The sequence below is a fragment of the Mauremys mutica genome, chromosome 2, assembly GCF_020497125.1.
Source record: "Mauremys mutica isolate MM-2020 ecotype Southern chromosome 2, ASM2049712v1, whole genome shotgun sequence".
Classification (NCBI taxonomy): Eukaryota; Metazoa; Chordata; order Testudines; family Geoemydidae; genus Mauremys; species Mauremys mutica.
This window is the reverse complement of record NC_059073.1, coordinates 261,086,513-261,106,680: the sequence shown is the minus strand read 5'-3', so window position 1 is coordinate 261,106,680 and position 20,168 is coordinate 261,086,513. Positions and strand designations below refer to the sequence as shown.

Genomic DNA, 20,168 nt, shown 5'->3' with positions numbered 1-20,168 from the left:
GAAGTAGGAATGTATACAAAGTTGCAATGCAGTGCTTTTGGATAATTAAAAAGAGAAACTTTGTGGGTGCTGAGCTTTCTAAACACTCAATGCATTCCTAGGTGTTTGGTAGGTCTTGTCATTAGGGACTTCAGTGGGGTAGCGCTTTTAAAAAGTCAGAAGGTCACTACCGTAATTTAAACCAAACCACAGTGGCTCATTTTTTGTAAACATATCTTTTAGTGTAACAGATTTGAAACCGTATATTAGTCTTTCACATATTAAACCACTAAGAGGAACTAAAAGACTGAAAAGAATATGCAAATTTTTCCCACTATAGTTTCAACTGTATGCAAATAGGTATATGAGTGCCAGAAAATGTATTTTGATGCATGTAAGATTCTGATTTAATTCGTGAATCTATTTTTAAAATTGGTCATTGACTGGCTGATTAAAGCAGTTAAAATTTTTCAGACTAAATAATAGTATTACCAGTATCTCCTCATTCATTTCCTCAGCTTATAGTATTATCGGGACAGTAATAAAACACAGTGCTTTCACTTCCTTAAATGTTACAATATTTCTGTGCAGGCGCCGTAACTGGGATTATAAAAGGAAGGATTTAATTAATACAAATGTGGAAACTCCTCACTCTGGTTTTTTTCCCCACTGAAAATGAAGCTTGGACTGAATTAGCTCATTAGGGAATTCTGCCAATCCCTCAGAGCCCTTTTTAACCAACTCTCCTTTCCTCACAATAGTGAGCCTGCTCTGCACAGATATTAAGCAGCTTGATCATAAATACATACCTTTGTGTATATAATATGTTTAAAAAAACAAGTTTCAGTCCTATTTTGAGCATCATTAGACAATTAGTTATCTTCTGAAGCATATTGTTAATAGTTCAACATCCAGGTTTGTCAGTACATAATTATTACATTTCCAGTCATTTTGTAATTTGAGGCATCTCCAGATCTTAGCATTTGGGTTTTTTTTTTCCAAAGTTAATGAAGCATTGTCGGTGGTGGATATATTTTACAAAGATGCTAACTCCAACACAGTTTATAACTTAGGTCTTATGGAAAACGTTAACATTAGCTTAGTCCAGGAAGGAGAACTATTTTGGTTTTTTTACCTTACAAACTAACAAAATTCTCCCTGGTCTTAATTATTTTGCATGATAATAGTCTTATTTCATTTGCATGTTTCTGAGTGTCCCTCTTCCTCCCCGTTTCTTTTTAAATTTTATTGTGAGCCTGTCAAAATCATAAATAGCCACTTTTCTATAAAAGTGTAGAAATGCAGTTTTTATATTCTGCTATAGGGGGGAAAAACTATTGGGTGCAACGTGTAATGGAAACACAGCTTGCTCCTGTTTTGTGAGGGATGGGAAAAAATGAAACCAATCACATGGGGAGGATGTTTCTGCAGAATCATCCCTCTAATTTCAGATATATAGTGTGAAAGCAGCTGCAGTCAGCTGACAGCTTGTGGTTATGTTCAGATATATGTGGGGAAGGGGTGCACTGTTTCAGATGCATAATGAAGACCTCATTTCGTCATCTGGAAGCAGGGATGGTAGCAGCTCAGGGGAGATGAGACAGTAATGTTGCTCTAGTGGAAGGGAAGCCTTGTTACACATAACCAGAGCACTCTGCATGCAGCAGTAAAGATGCACCAAGGCAAAATGGCACAAATGTATTTTGCTTTCCGGAACGGGTAGAGAATAAATGCAAGAAGCAGGTAGAAGCAGATGGACATGTCCGCAAAGAACCTGAAGTTATTTTTTTTATACTTCACTGCCCTTAACCTCTGTTGGTACCTTCCAGAGAAATTGGTATTAGATGTATTTTTAGCTTGCTGTATCCAGAATCAGTATGACAACATAATTCTGTCTTTACATCTGTAAGCAGATTTTACTATGTTTTCCTATTTTCTGCCAGCTGCAGTTTACAAAGGATGTCACAGCACTGGTAAGAAATGTACACAGTAGCCATTTGTCAGATTTTTGTAAGGCATGTTTTTCTTAAGATTTATAAGAAGCCAGAATATTAAAACCTGCAAGATGCTGGAATTGAGCTCCATATGCTGATCAGTTAAATTCCTCTCATAGCGTATAACCCTCTTAATTTGTAAAGTATGCCTGTGTTACTTTGATTTCTTTTCAGTTTGCTTTAATATTCTGCATTTAACTAATGCTCAACACAATGTTTTTTTGCAGCAGTGTTTTAAGTGCCTCGCCCTCCCCCTCAGTACTTTGCTCTCAGTCTTATGTTTATGGCTGCACTTGGGCTTTTACAACCTGTCTAATGCTAAGACAAGGCACGTTGATTGTCTGAATTGAGCATGTTATGATTTGAGCAGGAAATGCTGTAATATGATACCACACCTAAACTGTATAAAAGATCTTGGAAATCATTTTAGTCATCTACTGCATTGGCAAGATCGGAATTGTCAGCTCTCTATTTCATCACATTTTAACTAAACCAAGTAATGCTAAAGTTTTAAAATAATGTAGTAGTGTTTAAATGATGCTTGACTTTGATTTTCTATGTATGCTGTTGGTTTTGCAATGATTACAGAAATGTCTCTTGATGCAAAAAAGAGACTGATGAAACGTGCAAAATGTAATCTAACCATTTTTCTTAGGAGTCAGGCTCTTAAACACAAGGTAAGATGTGAATTATTAAACATAGAGAGCAAATTTGAAATTTTAGTTTAGCATTTTACAGTAATGGTGTATAGGGTAGATATGCATGTATTTTTTCATATTTATATCTGTCAGTTTAAGCAACTAATTTTATAATAGTGTCATTTATTGAATGTCTTCTATAACATGTCAGATTATTTAAAGGGTGGTGGGTGTTGGCTGGCAACAAAGATGTTATCAGTCACTCTTATTTATTTTACATTTAGCAACAGTGCCTTTTTACATATGAGAATCTATATTTCAGGGAGAAGTGTATACAAATGCTATCTAATCTTTTATATGGCAAGACAGCAGAGAATATTCTAGTGCTGGTTAAATTTATTATGCAGCCATTTAACCTGTCGATTGCTGTGAAATCTTAGCTCTCAGCATCAAGAGGCTTAAAAGGAATATTTGAAGTAGTATGGTTGGAGGGAATTGGGGGGCGGGAAATAATCCTTTAGTTTGTGCTCACAAATCTTGAGAAATATGTCTCATCTACCTGCATTAATTTCAAGAAATTTGTAATTCATTTGGTTTCTAAAGTGTGTGGGGTTTTTTTTTTTAGCTTTTTCTTTTCTGTAGTGACTTCACATGTTAAATTTCCAAACAGCAAGAGAGCATTAAGGGAAGAAATGTGCTATTTTTATACATTTTTAAAGTGTCCTATTTAAGATCAAATGCAGTATGAATTTAATATCCAAGCTGCCTTCTTTCTAGGGACTTTATCCAGCAGTTGCAGGAGAATGGACTCAGTGTGGTGATCTTTCCATCTCTCTGTTTTCTGTGAATTAACACTTTTTTTTAATCGTCCATCCACAGGCATATTCCCAAGATGCCTACCTGAAAGGCAATGAAGCCTATAGTGGCAATGCTCACAACATTCCTGAACCACCACCAATATGTTATCCTCGACTAACATCCACAGCTTCTGTCATGGCACAGTCTGTAGACATACTGCCTTCTGACTCTTCATTGGGCAAGCAGCAAGCCAGTAGACCAGTACGGACTTTGATGCAGCCAGACAGGGCCTATAGAATGGAAATACAAGTGCCTCCATCACCAACAGATATTGCAAAATCAAATACTGCTGTGTGTGTTTGCAATGAAACCATAAGGACTGTTGTTGTGCCTTCTGAGAAGGCTGTAGATTTGCCATCCTGTAGAACCAATCATGCCGGTCCATCACACAGGACGGAGGAAGTGAGGTATGGCTTAAGGGATCAAACCACTTTAAAAACAAAAGCATGGACCACATCACCACCATCTTCAGTGTCCACTGCCGTTGTACTTCCTCAGACTCCAGTTACAAGGCCAGTAGATCCCCCTGGAATGACAAGTAAATCTGGAAATTATGGAGGACATCCAGAAGGGATCTCAAGCACTAGACCTCCTGCAGGTTCTCCCCCAACCTCAACTAATCACTATACTTCTCCAAACTCCCACCAGCACATAGACTGGAAAAACTACAAAACCTACAAAGAGTACATTGATAACAGACGTTTGCACATGTATGGCTGCCGAACAATACAGGAAAGATTGGATAGTTTGAGAGCGGCCTCTCAGAATGCAACTGATTATGTGGTGCCAAATCGCACTATTTCACAGGTACGACGCAGAAGCACCTCTCATGATAGGGTTCCACAGTCTGTTCAGATCCGACAACGGAGCGTGTCCCAGGAAAGACTTGAAGATCCAGTGCTGATGAAAGAGTGGCCAAGAAGTGCTTCACAGGATGCATTAACTTCGCCATCTATTAGTTCCAGGAACCACAGAACTCAGTCATGGGATTACCTTGGCAAGCAGGGCGAAACAGAAAATTTTTGTGCTGAGAATCTTGTTACAGATTCAAACGGAGACAGAAAAAAGACTTATAAGTGGACTGGATTTACTGAGCAAGATGATCGGCGAGGTATTTATGAAAGATCCCGACAGCATGCATTTCACATGTCCCTTCGAGGTCCACATTTTTCAGTGGCTCCAGGTGCTTATAATTCAGACAGGCGAAAAAGCAATAGAGCCTCTGTGTCTGCTTCTCAGTTCCAGAAAGTTCCATCAGATGTAAAAACACTGCAGCCTATTAGGGATTTTCAAATAGCTGGTGGAATTTCAAAGCCTACAACCACCTCACAAGAGAGAGCGTCTCTTGTGACAGACAGAAATTCTAAAAGTAACTCTTTGAAGACCTCTGTTCCCTATGCAGAAAAATCTTCACTTCCCGTTAACCAGAGCCTGGATATTGTGGCCAAAGACCAAAGAGCAGTAAATCACTTGCATCCGAGTAGTCTGTTAAATCATCAGTCAAGAAACCGAGGAGAAAATGCCCCAGACCACAAAACAGAAATTGGCAGGAGCATCCAACCCCCCACTTCAACTGCAGCTTCTGCCAAACTTGTCCAACAGATGAGCGAGAGCTCAGCTACCTCTGATAACTTAGATGTTTCCATTAGACAAAAGATTCAAGATTTTGAAAGGGAAAATGCACAAGAGCCTGAAATTCAGCAACCAGATGTTCTGGAAAATGACACAGACACCGTTGTCTTGCGGGAAAAATCTCCTTCTGGTCACCAGACTCCACAGCCTTTGAGACACCAGTCCTACATCCTAGCAGTAAATGACCAGGAGGCTGTCTCAGACACTACCTGTTGGTTACCTAATGATGCACGTAGAGAGGTGCATATAAAAAGGATTGAAGAAAGGAAAGCATCAGGTTCCAGCCCACCTGGTGATTCTTTGGCATCCATTCCATTTATAGGTGAGCTAAACAGATTAATTGTATCAGTGTGATATATATAAAGTATATTGTTTTACTACTTTGTGTCTAATTTATAGAGTTTAAATCAAGAGAACAGCATTCAGGTGGCAAACTAGAATTCACTTAAACCTTTCCTCTGTGTGGATCTTTTTCAACACCACTTATCCAAATAGACATTAGGATGGTAAACACTAGAGTATTTTTCAGAGGAGGGAGAAATATTTCATTAGTTGTATGCTGTATAGTATGTCTAGGAAAACCCATTGTGATTCAAAATGTTTCTCTAGAATTTTCTTCAATTCCTTACACAACTCCCAAAATTGTATACCCTCTTCTGGTTTTCACTCCATGATCTGATCTGATCTGATCTTATTTGCAGTGGAGCATTGTGCATGTTATTGTTTCTTACTCATTAGAAATAATTCAGCAGAATCAGTGTTTATAATGCTTTTCAAAACACTGTAAAATATAAGGTTACTGCCCCAAGGACCCTCAGTTTTTCTTAGAGAACTATTAGCGGTGTGGTGATATGGATGAGGATCATTGTAATAACAATTTGTGAAAAAAACCTGGTCTTAAGAAATTTGATTTATAAGTAGGGGGAAGCTGTTCATTGCCAGGTCTTGGGGAGGTAGGAGCTGTTCCAGGTGTAAGCAGTGGAACCAAAGATGGTGTGAATCTGCAAGCAGGGAACAATTGAGGATTGAGTAAGAGTAGGATTAATCGTGGGTCATGAACCTTGTCATGGGCAGAGACATAAATGGGGATAGTGTTGTACAGAGCCTAAAAGATGAGACCAAGAAGCATGACCTTGGTGTGGAAGGAAAAAGGACACTCATAAGGGACTTAAGCAGCAGCAGGTAAAGAGCTTTGCAGTGTTCTGATAGATGAGAAGGCACAGAGCGAGTTACAGAAAGGAGAACGTTTCAGAATCAAGGGTGAGATGAGTTTCTGTTGTATTTGGGTTAAGTTGTGCTCATCACCATGATATCTGAGTTGTGGTAGTTGTGCTTATTCTTTAATCCATTGGAAACCTAGGCTCTGCAGACCTTTTCCCACACATGCTGATTTGCATCTGGCTGCATCATCTTGAATGTAAACATACACAGTATTTTCCATATAGTAAATATCAAGCTTGGCTTCCCAGGTTAATTTAGATGAAGATTAATTAATTGATATTGCTTGAGAGGTTGAGTGTTGCAAGGGAGTATCAGATGTATTGTCATGCAGCCCTCTTGACCATGAGTCCATGGCAACCATTTTTGTCTAGAACTAATAGATAAGCTTCCCAACCAAGTTGGGGGTCACTTCATGATACCTAACATGAAATAGTGAAGAGAATTTTTGTGTATTGGAGGGCCAAGGTGTCTTGAATACATATTATTTTTGTGTTTAGCTTTAACTGTCCTAACAGAGCAACTTTCTCTATGAATAGACAGGTGGTTTTCATATTGTCAAATTGGTATAGAAAGCATATAAGTTGTTTGATTAATTGGTACATCCTCACCATTAATTATTGCACAACCCCACATTTCTTCTCAGTGCATTAGCATAAGACAGTAAGGCATATAACCAATAAACATTTATTTTGTGCAGGTGGAGTATATTTTGTATCTCAAAAGCTTAGTGCTCTTCTACTATTACTGGTCTTAGTTTGTCACATATGCAAGTTTTACATGAAGTCTGACTTGGATATATTAAGAGGTTCTGTATGGTTTCATACATAGATTACATATATCTTGTTTGAGTGGTTCTTAATTCTCTAACCACGTGCAATTTAAATGTCATACTGTAACAGGCAAATAATACCAGATTATGATAAGATTGTGGAAAAATGGTTGGGTTTAATTTAAACAAAAAAGATTTCCCATGAACTTGTGACAAATGTGGCTTACTTCTAGATTTTAAACAGGTATGAAGATTAAAGTCAAAAGGAGCTTTAAATTATATGACAGAGGTATTTCATTTTGGTAATGGCCCTGCAAGTTAGAAGAAAGAGTTGATGATTTTTTTTGTCTGCTGTCTCATAACACCATGTACTGTGATCCTGTGAGGTTTTCATAAGCTATGTAGCTGTCTCTTGGATGTGAGACCTCCAAAGAACATGAGGAAGTGATGCTGTTGATTCAGTAGGGAGTCACTTAATTATTAAGCATGATACTAGGAATCCATATGTTGCTTTAAATGCAGTATTTTGGAGACTAATTTGTACTGAGGCCCCAGCTACTTGTGTTCATTAAAGATCAAATGGCACTTTTTAAAAGAGTAGAGAGGTATTAGTTACTAATAATATGACTTGAATAATGAACATTCTGCCAACACTTGAAGTTGCAGGTGGGTACAGTATTCTTCACTTCGGTTATCAAACCATTGTGTGGTGGTGCTGCATTTGGCCCCAGTGATGACTATATTCCAATGGATGAAGAGTTCCCTAATTTGAATATAATTGGTTAAGCATTTTTTAATCTTTTAAATAAAACTTACCTTGAAAATCTAAGGGATTTTTATTTACTATACAGTGGAAGAGAGAAGAATATTGATTTTCTGTAAAATTTTATCCTGGTATTGGCAGACTGCTTCCTCAGGGCTTTTTCTGCACCAGTATGTACACTGGTATCCACTCGGTATAAAATACTGATCTTGTTAGATAGTCTGGAACCCAGTTCCATTGTACTAGGTATATTATCCAGACTTAAATGCCTAGGGAATAAAAACTTGCTGATGTTATGTAGAGTTGACGTTTTAAATAGGCAGATTTTGTTCCATTTATTATTGCTATATTGTTACTTTTCTGTTCCTAAAACATGACCAATTGTTCTAGATGATTTGTTTAGATTTTGGTGAAGATGGGGGAGGATTTGGCGAGAAGCAAAGTACTAAAGGGTGGGGAAAATTAGCCAGGAGGCAGAGAGAATGGGTTGTTTTTCAGGGTACTCTCTGGGATCACATCTTACTGTTTTGCATCCTTCACAGAAATCCAGCCAAACGTTCCATCAAACTAATGCCTTACAGTTTCTTGCTACACCTAGGGATGCTCAGCTATAGCATGCCTCTTAAATGTATTCCTTTCATAAAATTGGCCTCTTGAGGAAGGTGGTTTAATAACTGATTTGAATCAGTAAGAAGAATACCTTGCTTTAAATAACCTATTTTAATCTTGGTTTCCGTTTGTCCTCTTTAGTAATTTTCCTAAAGAAAAGTTTAGTCTTATTGGTTGGTATAATGTTCATTTAAACAATTGTATAGCTTAACATAATTTTATTCAGATTCTTAATTTGTATAGTGTTGATTGTATTAAAAATGGTGAATGATGTTTTTTATATATTAGAGAACTGATTTTTTTTACTTGTGATTTGTATCCAGCTGCATTTGGATGGAAATTGGAATATAATTAAAAATGCATAGAAACAGCCTTTTACATTTTTATTAGTTAAAGCTACCTTAAATGTTTAGGATACATAAGAAAAAAAAAAGTAAGTTTATCAAAACATGATCTGCATTTAAAGCTGATTTATTAAACAAAGTGCTATCAATAGTTAGTTGTTCCTGGTCACCATGTCCTTCAAGATTTTAAAACTAGTAGATCTCATCCTCTCACCTAATTTTTAATCCTAATCAGTTTCTCAAGCTTTATCTCGAGCATTTCCTGCTTTTTGCAATCCCAAATGGTTTCTCAAGCTTTGAATGAATTTGGAACTGAACTAGTTAAATAAACTGAAATTAAGAAAATATTCTCAGCACCTGCAGAAGAGGCTACTGCGGTCAAAAGCTTGATGAGCATGTCATCAGATTCTGGTGTCAGGTGCTTAGATGGGAAATAATTTCCACCAGTGTAGTGGTTTGACTTTCTTTAAAACTTCAGGAGCAAACCTGTACTACATGAATATTATTTTTATTTCATGTAAATGATTTGAATAGATGATAGTACAGTTAGGCCTTAATATAGGTTGTCATAACTTCAAATTTAATTTTAATTAGATTTTTAAAAAGAAAAAGGTATTTAATTTAAAAATCGGGTGTAAATAAAACCCAATTCTTACATCAATTTTTATCTGCCCTGCTCTTGAGTGCATTTTTCGTGTATACAATAAGCAGCAAATTACTTAGAAAGATTGAAATTTTATTATCAGAGTCATGGCCAGTATTTTTAATATATTAAGACTGATAATGTGTCAGTCTCCCAGGAAGTGACATTATTTAAGTCCATCACCAATACATGTGGTATTGTAGTTGTGTATAATTTAGAGAAACTTGACCAAATGTACAATAGCTTCCTTTATGTTCTGTGTTTACAGATATAGAACATTGCTAGTCCAGAAGGTTAATAGGAGTCAAAATATGTTCAGTGTTTTTGGTCTCTGGTTCAGGTCTCTTCTGTCTGTTCAGCTTAATTTTTTTCACTAAAATTTTTTTTTGGCCATAGCAAATGGTAATTAAATGCACGTCTGTCCAAGTGACTCCAAACCAGAATGCTGTTAAGTGTTTACATAAGTGGTTAATAAAACATGCTTGAGTAGGATTTCAAGTTTTGGCATCTGAATTATCCTTATTTTATTTGTATTTTTTCAATGTTTACTCTGTCTAGCTATTACACATTATTCTTTCCTTTTGAATGTATTCTGCTGTTCATTGGCGCCAGCCTCTTACACAAGTTCCAAAGCGAGATTGTAAGTCAGTTTGCCTTATTTTAGGAGCATTTTATCAAATATTTATCTTTAAGAGTTTTTGCATTATCCCTTTTTGACCTATTTGTCTATACTCTTTTTACTTTATGACGTTAAACAAAAATATTTTTAATGTTTTGTTACATCACAGCTGTGGTTGACTCGTTTCTGTTGTGGTGGCTAATTAATTCTGGCTCATTTTCCCCCTCACACCCGTTTTGATTCCTTTCCTAGTTTCTCACCCCTGATTTTTTTTTTTAAAGTACATTAATTGCAGTTAATACTCCTTTGCTGAATTTCTAAAATACCTTTCGTCTGGGGATCTCAAAATGCTTTTCAACAATCGATTTCACCTCTCAAAACCCATTTGTATTGTGCTTGTGTGGTGGTACATTCTCCTGCAGTGGAGGAGTCAGCAACAGAGCCCAACAATCCCAACTGCTGTTCTAAGTGCTGGACTGCATGTATGATCTGACATAGTTGACAGTTTCTCATGACCAGGTACTTTTAACTTTATAAAAAAAAAAAAGTCTTCCCCATTTACCCTCTGAATAAAAATAATAGTTTTAACACCACTCTCTCCAACCTCACTTCCCAAGGTGTTTGGGCCCCTGTATAGAATAGTGTGGTTTCAAATTCACTGAAAACACCTATAGTAACTATTCTTTTAAAATTGAAAAGTAACTAAAGCATATTTAAGAAATACAATACAGAAAAGATGGGGGTAGTGGGAATAAAGAAATGGTAATAAATATTGGTCCAATACTGGTCATGCTAATGAACATTTTCCCCCTCACAGAAGTCTGTTCAAAAGTTAGTTATTGTTTTTGTTTTATTTTTAAAAGTGAGGCAAGAGTGGGTATCATGTACAAAGAAGTTCAATATACTAGGGACATCTATTGCAGGGACACCATTGCCTGTCAACCTAACTTGTGATGATCTCATAAAGACAAGTGGTGTCTGATCATAGATATTTGTTAGGACAAATGTCAAGGAGCTTTCAAATTTAGAAAAGACTTCAACAATCAAGCTGAGTTAGAGATACCTTCAAATGTGTTGTGATATTCCTGATCATTCTATTAGTTATGGGCTAGCATCTGCAAGCTGCATAAATATGTGTATAACTGCAATAAAAATTAGGACTGACACCTGTTCCTTTTGGAGGACACTTGTTTTCCATTATTTTAGCAATAGCACTGGCACAGGTTTTAACATATCAGTATTTCTATTATAAGTCTTCATCCCCTATTTTTGTCAGGGATTTAAAACTTGGCTTGCAAAATTACTATAGTTCCAGGCTCAATCTTTCAATGTTGCTTGGTGTAGGAACAAATTTTTAAAATAATTTTGGTATTTTAAAGCACAGGAGCATGAAAACAAACTACAAGTTAGTGTTTTCAAATATTAGTTTGTTTCTGTAACTTAAAATGCATTTAAAATTAAAACTTCGAATTCCAAGTGAATAGTCAATAACATCTAGAGAAGAAAATGTACTTATTAAAAACAGGTATTGGATTTTTTTAAGTGGCTATGTTGTACAAATGTGCACAACATTCTTAAGATGTCATTTTAATTAAAAAAAACAAAAAAAACCTCAGTTGATAAAGGGACCACTAGCAAATGTCTTAGGCCAAATATGTTGTTAACCTTGAAAAATATCCGATGTTGAGGGTTGCTCCTGGGGGAATTCTGCACCACTGAGCAATGCAGAATTTTGCAGAAATTAATGTGTGCGGAGAATTTCCTTTCCCTCACAGAAATGGGCTGCAGTGCCTCTGGCTGCCACTAGGGACCACTCGCCCTGGCAGAGCCCAGCGAGCACATAGAAGACGCTGCTGGGGGGTAGGAGAGGGGCTGCAGGTATCTAGGCAAGGGGAGGCCCTGTGGCTGGGCTCTTGATGGGGAAGGGGTGCAGGTATCTGGGCAAGGGGGGGCCATGGCTGGGCTCGAGTGGGGAAGGTGTATTGGCAAGGAGGAGCCCGGTGGCTAGGCTCTGGGGGAGAGGGGTTCCCCCCGCCCCAGGCTGGACTTGGGATGGGGGAAGGGGGCAGAGAGACAGGAACTGGGTTGTCATAGGGGTTTCTTTAACTCTCTGCCCTTGAGAAATTTTTGTGTGTCTGTATTGTTACAGACATACTTGCTAACAGGTATTTTGAAATAAATTACCAAAATAATTGAAACTGGCATTATTATGTAGTGTTGTTTTGACAAATAAAATTTTCAGAATTTTTACTATTTTGGCATAGAATGCCCCCACGAGTAGAAGGTATTATATTTAGACATAACCCCATGTTGTTATTTTGCAAACCTGGTAATTTGGAAATCTTACTGTGCTTGGATATTGAGATATGTAGATCCATGTATAGGTAGCTTGCTAGATATAAATACACCTGCTGTTTACTGTTAGACTAACAAAACAAGTATATGTGTTAGATGATAGCATGAATATGTCAGTGCTCAATGTAATTAGTAAGTCGTACTGCTAATTGTCCAGCTGCATTAACTTTTTGTAAAATGGATGTAGGGAGATCCTGGGAAAGATACTGGAGCGTCTGATACTGGACTTGATTGATTAAGAATGAAAGGAGGGTAATATAATGAATGCAAATCAACTTGGGGTTTATAGAAAATAAATCATGTAAAAATAACTTGATTTTTTTAAGTGAGATTACAAGTTTGATAAAGGTAATAGTATTCATGTAATAGACTTCGGTAGGGCATTGGACTTGGTACTGCACATTTTGATTAAAAAAATGAAATAAAATTAATGTGGCACGTATTAAATGGATTAAAAGGTAGCTAACTGGTAAGTCTCAAATATAATCGGGGTCTTTGTCCTGTCAGGATCAGTCCTTGGTCCTATGCTAATTAAAATTTTATTAATGACCATGAAGAAAACAAAATCATCACTGATAAGTTTGAAGATTGCATAAAAATTGGGGGAGTGGTAATAATGAAGAGGACAGTCACTGATTCAGAGAGATCTGGATCACTTAGTAAACTGGACACCAGCAAACAATATGCATTTTAGTACAGCTAAAATGCAATGTATATATCTTGGAATAAAGAATGTGGGTCAAATTTTCAGGATGGGGAACTCTATCCTGCAAAGTAGTGACTCTGAAAAAGATTTGCGGGTCATGGTGGGTAATCAGCTGAAACATTAACTTCCAGTGTGAGGCTATGGCAAAAAGGGGCTACTGTGATCCTGGAATGTATAAATAGGGGAATATCAAGTCAGAGTAGAGAGGTTATTTTACCTCTGTCTTTGGCATTGGTGCAACTGCTGCTGGAGTACAGTGTCCAGTTCTTGTGTCCATAATTCAAAAAGGATGTTGATAAATTGGACAGGGTTCAGAGAATAGCCACAAGAATGATTAAAGAATTAGAAAATGTGCCTTATAGCGATAGACGCAAGGAGCTCAATCCATTTAGTTTAACAAGAAGTTTAAGGCATGACTTGATTAAAGTCTATAAGTACCTAAATGAGGGACAAATATTTGATAATGAGCTCAGTGAGAGTAATTGGCCATTTGAAAAATTTATGGTGGGTTGTAGTGGATTTTCTATCACTGGGAATTTTAAAATCAAGATTGGATATTTTTGTAAAAGATACACTTCAGGAATTAATGTTGGGACATTCTGTGGCCTGTGTTATACAGGAAGAGGTCAGACTGGATGATCACAGTGGTCTTTTCTAGCTTTGGAATCTATGAAACGATTAAATTAAACTTTTTTTAGCAGTGTGTACATTATAGTTCTGTGGTCAAGATCAGGTGTTGAGCAAAAATTGAAGTTGATGTTCAATGTGCGTTTGCCTTAGCATAATGCAGTGGGATTTAAACTAACTCTAATCTTTTATGAACTGTTAATAGTTTTGTGGCTGCATTTTTATAAAGAATAAACCAAACTCCATTAGGAGTTTAATAATTAAATTACACCTAAAAAGTAAGATAATTATTCCTTTTGTGGGAATTATTTATGAACTGAATTATGAGGAAACAATGAAACAATTTTAATTTAAATGTTTCATTTGCAGTAGATGAAACTGGTCTTCTGCCGATTTGCAGTGATTGACTGAATTATACAAGTATTATGCTGTCGCACTGCCAGGAAAACTACTGTGGCTGTATTACTACCCCACCAAGGAAAATGATCTATTTTTGTTGTCAATTGTTTGAGCTCCTTGTACTTTGTCAGCATAATTTCGTATTGGCTCACTTTCTCGCAGCTTTCCACAGATTGCCACCACTCCCTTTACAAAGTGCATTCAGTGTTGTAAATCTGCAAGACTGATGAGTAACCAGAATTGCAGTGCAGATTTATACATAAATTACTATGTGGACATCTTAAAATAAAACAAAACAAATACATATATAATATCAGGTGTGGATTTCATAAACCCTGAAAAGTTAAAGAAATAGAATTTTCCCACCTCCAATTTGTTGTAATTCTGTGGATCTGAACACAAGTCCGCAGGTTCGGCCGATCGCAGCTCCCACTCACCGTTCCAGGCCAATCGGGGCTGTGGGAAGCAGTGCAGGCCAAGGGATATGCTGGCTGCCGCTTCCTGCAGCCCCCATTGTCCTGGAGCAGCCAACCACGGCCAGTGGGAGCCGCGATCGGCCAAACCTGCAGACGCGGCAGTTAAACAAACCGTCCCGGCCCGCCAGGGAGTTTACCCTGGCGAGCCACGTGCCAAAGGTTGCTGATCCCTACAATAGGCCTTGTTTAAATTATATACTTGTTAGACTATGGTTCATGACCATATATTAAATTATCCCTAATAAATGTTATTTTTATAAAATGCTTTATAATACATTATGAGATGGAGCTGCAGTATTTAATATTTGTGGATGAATTTTGTAGTATTGAGATACTGATAGCAATATTGCCAACTCCAAGTGCTCAAATCATAAACCAGGCCGCAAAAATGATTGGCTTAAAACTATGAAATTGTTAAAAATAATAAACGTGGGGTTCTTTTACTTTGCTGTCTGGTATTAGGGTTCATGCTTTCAAACTTTTCTTTGCAACCATGAGGGCTAGAGACTTGGGGCACAGCTACACTAGAGAGTTTAGAGCAGTGCAGCTGCACTGATGCAGCTGTCCCACTGTAAGCTCTCTAATGTAGCTGCACTGAGCTGATGGAGAGAGCTCTCCCATTGGCTTAAGTAGTCAATCCCCTGTGAGCGGCAGAAGCAGCTCTCCCGCCAACATAGCGATGTCCCTGCTGACGCTTATGTCAGTGTAACTTGTATCACTCAGGAGAGTGATTTAGTCACACCCCTGAGTGACATAAGTTACTCCGACATAGGCTATATCTACACTACAGCTATTCTCTTTTAATGGAGGCTGAGATTCTCACACTGTAAAATGAACTCTGGACAGCTGGGGCGTTAAATATTAACTCCGAATTTTCCAGGAATCATGATAAAATTGCAAGAGTTGGCTTTGCTGATTGATTGTTGTGGGGGTGGGGCGAGAATGATAGAGCTGTATTTTCCCAGCAGGAGTTTCTTGGAAGTGTGCCTGACTCAGGCACTCTCTCTACAGATGCAGCAGGGTAGCGCAAGCCAGAGTTGACCTTACTTTACTCTTTCATAGGGTAAATGGCTTCTTGCTGCTGCCTCACAGTGGCCCAGTCCTCCTAATATCATGTGCAGGTGTGTGATGGTAGCCTTCCCGATTTCCCCCTGGAGAAAGCCGGTTAGCCTTGCTCCCTAACACTCCCTATCTCCACCATGTTTACTTGTGCAGGGGTGGTCACAGACATAGCCCTTTATGGGTATGTCTACACTGCATTGATGGCCTGTGCTGGCTGGCTCAGGCTCGGGTTAAGGGGCTGTCTAATTGCCATCTAGACATTTGTGCTCAGGCTGGAGCCCAGGCTCTAGAATCCTGTGAGGTGGGAGGGTCCCACAGGTCGGGCTGCAGCCTGAACCTGAAGTCTTCACGTCAATTAAACAGCCCCTTAGCCCGAGTTGTCTGGCACAGGCCAGCCACCGGTTTTTAACTGTGGTGTAGACATACTCTAGGACTAGAACTTTTGCTAACCTCAGTCAGTTTTTAGAGAATCTGAGTTCAGTTCGGCTCTGCCAAACACTTCCTGTGTAATCTTGAGCAAATCAGTTAATGTCTGTGCATCAGTTCCCCATCTGTAACATGGGGATAATTATACTCCCTTTCTACCACCCTTTGTCTCATCCGTGTATGAAGTTAAACTCCTTTGTAAATCTTTACAGGGTCAGTCCTTGAGGCTGTCAACTCTCTGGCAGGTACTGTCATTTACTTTTTGTATATCCATTGCCTCGCACAACAGGTCGTCCCTCATCTCAGTTGAGTTTCCAGGTGCTATTGTAATACAAATAATAATTTGTTAAATAACACTGAGTACCCAGTGAGACACCTTTTGCAGGTTATGAATCTCTGGTTTAAATTGTATCGCGGATGTGTGTATGTACACAACACTTACACCTTTCCTTTGTATAAAGTTTTTTTTTGTAATGTAGGAGTGCAATCTTATTTTAAAATCAAACATGCTTGTCATGTTGCTTGTTGAAACATGTTTAACAAGAATAGCTACTGTTTCAACATACAGCTTGTCACATCATTGTAGTCTAGTTTCTTGCTGATTCATTCTCCGTCTCTTGCGTCACTGGACAGACAGTGATGTAAAATAGACTTGAGTCATATTTTGTTTTTAAATAAAGAAACTGATTTTAATGTTTAATCAGGTAGGTTTGACCAGTTATCTGTAAGTGCTTAAAAGGATATTGTCAACTGGAAGTCCCATTTTTATTTACTGTTACAAGTAACCACTGACATTACTGTAACTGAAAGAAAATATTTTTTTCTTTAATTACTCACCAGTTTGTTTGCTTTTTGCGTTTGACAGCTCTTTGTGTGCTGGCATTTTGATGGTTATGTTGATGGATGCACGGCCTTCCATAGGCTCTGCAAGGAGCTGCTTACAAGTAACAGCTGCAGCAAAGCTGAAACTGAAGAGGCAGTTCTGTGCACAGAGAGAAAAGTAGGAGTATGTGTGGTGGTGGTGATTTCAGGTCTGAGAAATACATATCAAGATAAAAAGGAGCAGAAAAGCACTTTGTTAAATTAGAGAAAACATTTTGTTCCTATTCTTCCTCAGCCTTCTTATCCTTTATCAAAAGAGGGGCTGGGGGTGGGGGGAAGAACAGGAAGACTTTAAAATCATTAATGTTAACAAGATTGTCAGTGTCAACTTGTTTATTTTTTTCCTACTCTACATTCTTTTTACTTAAGCACTTTGTGGAGTTTAAATAAAATGTGTATTAAGGTATTAAGCTAGACTGTCACTTTACTGTGGCTTAAAAAAAAAGGAGAGAGAGAATGGTTACCTGACAACTTCATAACAATGGGAAGATTTTGATATAGGCTGACTTAAAAGTCTGTCTTGGGGATAAACTTTAAAATATGATAAAGTAATTAGGGCTATACACAGTTTGCTACAAATTAGATTACTTAAGTACTGTAAAGGTCTAAAAATAGTTTAATTTTGTCTGTCTTAGAAAACAAGATGAATGGACAATACACAGCTTATTTGAGTAAGTGATGCCATTTTTAGCTTTGCTCAGGAGATAAGGAAGAAAATTTTGATTAGGTGTTGGAATAAATGAGTAATGCTCGCACCATTATTTTTAGAGAGACAATAGTTTGCGTATTACAGATTTTCCTGTTTCCTAGAAACTTTTTTATGAAGTTTTTTAAACAAAAACATTGCTTTTTAAAAATAAATATGTATCCTAGTTACCCTTCCCCATTTCAGTTGAGTGGTGCCAGATAATTGCTGAAAGAAAGGAATAAATATTTTACTCGTTTCAATAAAGCTGGCTTTCTTTTCATGCCCTGATCTAGTAATAAGTTTTTGTTTAACCAGAAAGGTATAGTTTGCTTTCCTTTTCCCTCATTCGAGAATGGGAATGCCACTCTTGTGAAGAAGAGTTCAGATCATTTTTATTCAGGTCTCCAAGCTGACAGTATTGTAGCTGTGTACTTCACCCCCAAATGTCATGACAGATACCGGGATCGTTATCAAATCTTTGTTTTTCTGAGTTATTTCGTTACTCTTCCTTTTTTTACATTTTTTGCAGGATTTGGTAGTCGTCATGTTACAGAGATCATTTGTTAGGAAAGAGTCAACATGGCTTTTGTAAAGGGAAATCATACCTCACCAATCTATTAGAATTCTCTGAGGGGGGGGTCAACAAACTTGTGAACAAGGGGGATCCAGTGAATGTAATCTACTTAAGCTTTCAGAAAGCTTTTGACAAGGTCCCTCACTGAAGGCTCTTAAACAAAGTAAGCAGTCATGGGATAAGACGGAAGGTTCTCTCATGGATCAGTAATAGGTTGAAGGATAGCAAACAAAGGGTAGGAATAAATGAGTTGTTTTCAGAATGGGGAGAGGTAAATAGTGGTGTCCCCCAGGGATCTGTACTGGGACCAGTACTGTTTAACCCTTTTTTCCAGATCATTTATAAATATGTTGAACAGTGAAGTGGTAAAATTTGCAGATGATACAAAGCTACTCGAGAATTAAGTCCAAAGCAGACTACAAAGTTACAAGGGATCTCACAAACCTGGATGATTGGGCAACAAAATGGAAGATGAAATTCATTGTTGATAAATGCAGAGTAATGCACATTGGGAAAGCATAATTCCAACTATACTACATACCAAATGGTGGGGTCTAAATTAGCTGTTACCACTCAAGAAAGAGATCTTGGAGTCACGGGTAGTGAAAACATCCGCTCAGTGTGCAGTGGCAGTAAAAAAAAAAAAAAAAACTAACGAAGTTAGGAACCATTAGTAAGGGGATAGATAAGAAGACAGAAAATACCATAATTTCTCTATATAAATCCATTGTACGCCCACACTTCAAATACTGAGTGGAGATCTGGTCACCCCATATCGAAAAAATGTTAGAATTGGAAAAGGTAGAAAGAAGAGCAACAAAAATGATTTAAGGGTATGGAACAGCTTCCATATGAGGAGAGATTAAAAAGACTGGAACTTCTCAGCTTGGAAAAGCGATGACTTGGTGGGAATATGATAGAGGTCTATAAAACCTTGACTGGTGTGGAGAAAGTGAATAAGGAAATGTTATTTACTCCTTCACGTAACACAAGTAGTAGGGGTCACTGAATGAAATTAATAGGCAGTAGGTTTAAAACAAACAGAATAAAGTACTTCCTCTCTCAACGCACAGTCAACCTCTGGAACTCGTTGCAGGGGATGTTGTGAAGGTCAAAACTGTAAAAAGATTTACATGAATTCATGGAGGATAGGGCCATTAATGGCTATTAGCCAGGATGGGGAGAGATGTAACACCATGCTCTGTTTGCCAGAAGCTGGGAGCAGACAATAGATGGATTACTTGATGATTGCCTGTTCTGTTCATTCCCTATGAAGTACCCTGGTATTGGCCACTTCCAGAAGACTGGATACTGAGCTAGATGGACCATTGGTGTGACCCTGTATGGCCATTCTTATGTTCACTTCTAGCTGTACTACTACACTGTTTTCCTTCTTCACAAGTCGTCTCCACTTGTAAGACCCAATGGGGGAAGAGTTAAACCACCTAGAAAAAAAGGGCTAATTATAAAATGTCCCTCCCCACACCATGTTAGGGATTTGTTTTTGTATTATGGTAACATCTAGAAGTCCCAATCGGGGCCTGTTATGCGAGGCACTGTACACATACCTAACAACACAATCTCCACCCCAAAGAGCGGGAAACTCTCTCTTCTGGCCTCCTTGTTTCTCCTGGGAGGGAGTAAACTGAGACAGCACTGATGTACCAGCATAACCATACTGATGTAATTATGGCCCCAGACACGTTGTCGGGGCGGAAGCAGTGCTTTCCCTTCTCCCGGGCCTGCTCTGCCTGCACAAGGTGGAGACTTAACGGCTCTGTGGAGCCTGCTTCCCGTCCCCCTACAGGAAGCAGTGGTACGGCACACTGGTGCCAGGAATTAAAGGGATGCATTACACCCCTCTACTCCCTTGCTGCAGTGCACCAGATGGCAAGTAAGGCAAT

The 20,168-nt window shown here is 38.1% G+C and overlaps 1 protein-coding gene across 6 annotated transcripts in view; it reads left to right on the top strand.

The window, feature by feature from the left end:
- ARHGAP21 (Rho GTPase activating protein 21) overlaps positions 1-20,168 on the top strand; it is a 209,975-nt gene that overhangs the window by 155,444 nt on the left and 34,363 nt on the right. For all 6 annotated transcript variants that reach the window (XM_045003537.1, XM_045003535.1, XM_045003536.1 and 3 more), the window contains exon 8: positions 3,491-5,423. In XM_045003537.1, coding sequence (XP_044859472.1) covers positions 3,491-5,423 — 1,933 coding nt within the window. The remainder of the gene's footprint in view (positions 1-3,490; positions 5,424-20,168) is intronic.